The sequence below is a fragment of the Sprattus sprattus genome (genome assembly GCF_963457725.1).
Source record: "Sprattus sprattus genome assembly, chromosome: 11".
Lineage (NCBI taxonomy): Eukaryota > Metazoa > Chordata > Actinopteri > Clupeiformes > Clupeidae > Sprattus > Sprattus sprattus.
This window is the reverse complement of record NC_137909.1, coordinates 24,842,812-24,846,032: the sequence shown is the minus strand read 5'-3', so window position 1 is coordinate 24,846,032 and position 3,221 is coordinate 24,842,812. Positions and strand designations below refer to the sequence as shown.

At 45.5% G+C, this 3,221-nt stretch overlaps 1 protein-coding gene across 1 annotated transcript in view; it reads left to right on the top strand.

The window, feature by feature from the left end:
• col27a1a (collagen, type XXVII, alpha 1a) overlaps positions 1-2,781 on the top strand; it is a gene marked incomplete at both ends in the record, with an annotated part of 55,273 nt that extends 52,492 nt beyond the window's left edge. Inside the window, 5 exons of the mRNA XM_080847203.1 lie at positions 890-952; positions 1,116-1,269; positions 1,617-1,717; positions 2,075-2,275; positions 2,635-2,781. Of these exons, the coding sequence (XP_080703329.1) occupies positions 890-952; positions 1,116-1,269; positions 1,617-1,717; positions 2,075-2,275; positions 2,635-2,781 (666 nt within the window). The remainder of the gene's footprint in view (positions 1-889; positions 953-1,115; positions 1,270-1,616; positions 1,718-2,074; positions 2,276-2,634) is intronic.
• Positions 2,782-3,221: the final 440 nt, after the last annotated feature.

The window sequence follows — 3,221 nt, the reverse complement described above, 5'->3', positions numbered from 1 at the left end:
TTGTATTACTTTAACACTATGACAAACTAGTGGGTCAACAACTTTCCTAACACAGTCAAACATCAAGCTAGATAAGACAAAGCAAGACGGCAAATACTTACTAGTCCGGTAGATAGTCGTATCCGGGCCGCTTCCAAAAACCTACATAACGCAGTATTATACCTACGGACCCTGGTATGGCAATGGCACAGAGGCCATTCTCCATATTAAATGTCATTGTAGCGCCCCAATTTTTTTTAGCTGTTATTTTAAGGTAAAATTCCTAATCCTTACCCTAACCCTGAAGTACAATTGCTACATACTGTTACTTTAAAGGCACCCAGTGCAACTTTATATAAACATTCAATGAAAAATAAACATTCAATTTCTAGTCTTTTTTACACGTAGTAAGTTTCAATAACTCCATGCCATTACATATCGACATTCAAGGAGCAAAGATGAGACGTCGTTGTGTGGTGAGAACTGATAGAAAATTGTAAACAACAACAATCGCCGGTGGGGAGAGGCCATTTTTCCATTGACTGGAATCCTGCTTCTTTTATTGTGGGCGCCAATAAATAAAGAAAATGGCGGCGATTGTTGCTGTTATTGATTTTCTATCAGTTCTCACCACACAACGACGTCTCATCTTTGCTCCTTGAATGTCGATATGTAATGGTATGGAGTTATTGAAACTTACTACTTGTAAAAAAGACTAGAAATTGAATGTTTATTTTTAAGCCTCGAAAGTTGCACTGGGTGCCTTTAAGCTATCATCCTCACCAGTAGGGCATTTTGTTTGATATGTGTGTAGCTCCCTTATGTGTCCATCAAGTGTGGTATTGAGTAGTGTGATGTGTTTGGGTGTATTTCTTTCAAGCAGGAATCTTATTATTCATTATTATTTCAGAGGCAGAATGACCTTGCAGCTATGCAGGTGTTCATCGATTCACACAGTCCACATAAGAGAGAGGTGAGTAGTGTGCACAGTCAAATGCACAACATATTTACACTCATAGAGGATTATAAAGACAGTACTCTGAAAAACTTCACCCTTTCTTTGCCTCATCTGATCTCTCTATCCCTTTCCCCTCCCCTTATTCTCTGTGTCCTTATTGCTTGTGTCTCTGTCTCAGACAGGAGTGATGTTGGATGAGGCGGTGGGTCTGCTGGAAACCTTGCACGACCTGCTGTCTGCTGTGCACAGCCTGCAGAACCCAGAGGGCAGCCAGCGCAACCCAGCGCGCCTCTGCAGAGACCTACACCACTGCCAACACTCACTCACTCACGGTCAGTGGTCATTAGTGTGTGTGTGTGTGTGTGTGTGTGTGTGAGAGAGAGTTTTTGTGTGTTGTGTGGATATGTATGGGTATGAGTGTGTGTATGTTGGTGTGTTGTGTGCATATGTGTGTGTGTGTGCAAGAGATAGTGAGACAGAGAGGGAGCACATCTGTTTGAAATAATGATGGACAGTGTGTGCGTTTGTGTGTGTATGTGTGTGTGTGAGAGAGAGAGAGAGCGAGAGGGAGGGTAAGGACAGAAGAAATGAGTGATAGTGAGCCAGAAAAGGTCAAAGGTCAGGTGAACAGACAATCGGAGATGAACCTGGGTGTGTAATGCTGTCTGTTCCCCTGCAGGCACTTACTGGATCGATCCAAACTTAGGCTGCTCCTCCGACTCCATACAGGTCACATGCAAGAACGGACACACTTGCCTCAAGCCAATCACAGCAGCCAAGGTATGCTTATTGCAGTCATGCTGATTCTTGGTTTAACCCTTTGGCAAGGTTACAGAAGATCACTACTTAGCCCATCTTAACTCAGTCACTCATGCTGGCTAAATAACATCCACAGCTGTCAATGCAATCTGTTACAAATTACAGTCATCAAGGTTCTCTGATCATTTGTCACAATCACTGCAATCCCCTTCAACCAATCAAGACAGCCAACTTGCCTTCTCTGCATTCAACTATTGTAAGCAGATTGTCAGCCTGCACAATGAACAACCACAGTGCCACAGGTGTTCTGTACACTTAGGATGGTGACACTGGCCTGTGATTGGTCCTGTGGTAATCTCTCTTGTATGTGATTGGCAGTTGGAGATAAGTGTGGGGCGTGTCCAGCTGAACTTCCTCCACCTGCTGAGCGTGGGGGCGGAGCAGAGTGTGACGGTCCACTGCTTGAACATCAGTGTGTGGAGCCCGGCCCGCGGCCTCCCGCCTTCCCAGAGGTCTGTGCGCTTCAGAGGGTGGGAAGGGGCGGCGCTCGATCCCGTTGTGCTGGAGGACACATGCTGGGTGAGTAAAGACAAAAAAGCAAACACACTTAACTGGTAGCGTTTAATTTTCAGTTCACACTACATGATTTAAGCCCGTTTTTTTTTCTCCCTGACATTTTTTGGGTATTGCAGACAAAATTCCCAGAGCAAAAAGTCATCAAACGTGTCTGTGGCTTAACTTCCCTAGCTTGCTTGAAGTTTGAATCCTCCCTAGTAATAATTAATGTTGTTCCTTGAAAGTTAATACTTGAAGGGGTCTTTTATGTGTTTTGACAGTTCCCAGGTTTTTATTCAGTTTCTTGTTTGTGTTTTTTATGTGTTTTGACAGTTCCCAGGTTTTTATTCAGTTTCTTGTTTGTGCTTTTTTCTGTCCTACAGCAGAGGGATGGGCAGTGGCATCAAGTGCGTTTCCTATTCCGAGTGACAGATCCCATCCTGCTACCCATCACTCACATTGCCAATCTACCGGAGGCCACACCTGCCTCCCGTTATCACCTGGAGGTCGGACCTGTGTGCTTCCTCTAGGCACGTGTGCATTTGGGTTTGTTTGTGTGTCTGTGTGTGTGTGTGTGTGTGTGTGTATGATGCAGTGGTGGAAACCCTCCCTGCACCCCACTAAAGGAGCAAGAGGAAAAGACAACCTCCACTGTACACACCACAGAAACACATCATCCTATTGGACCAGTCTCCTCCTCGCCCTCTAAGTACTCAGCCTCTCATTGGACTGCAGAACCAGGAAGTGTTGTTCTGGGGGCATGATGGGAGGGGGCGGTCACATAAGCAACTCAGGGGAATTGGGGAGGGGCTACACTAAAGACTCATGAGAGGAAACAGCGCCGACCAGCGCTCGATGCCCAATCAGAGAGCACTTCCATAGCAGCCAGCCAATCATCTCTTTGAGCTCAGAAGCTCTGGAGAAAGGTTTGGTGAGCTCAATTTGCATAAGCCAGACCACCCAGTACTTG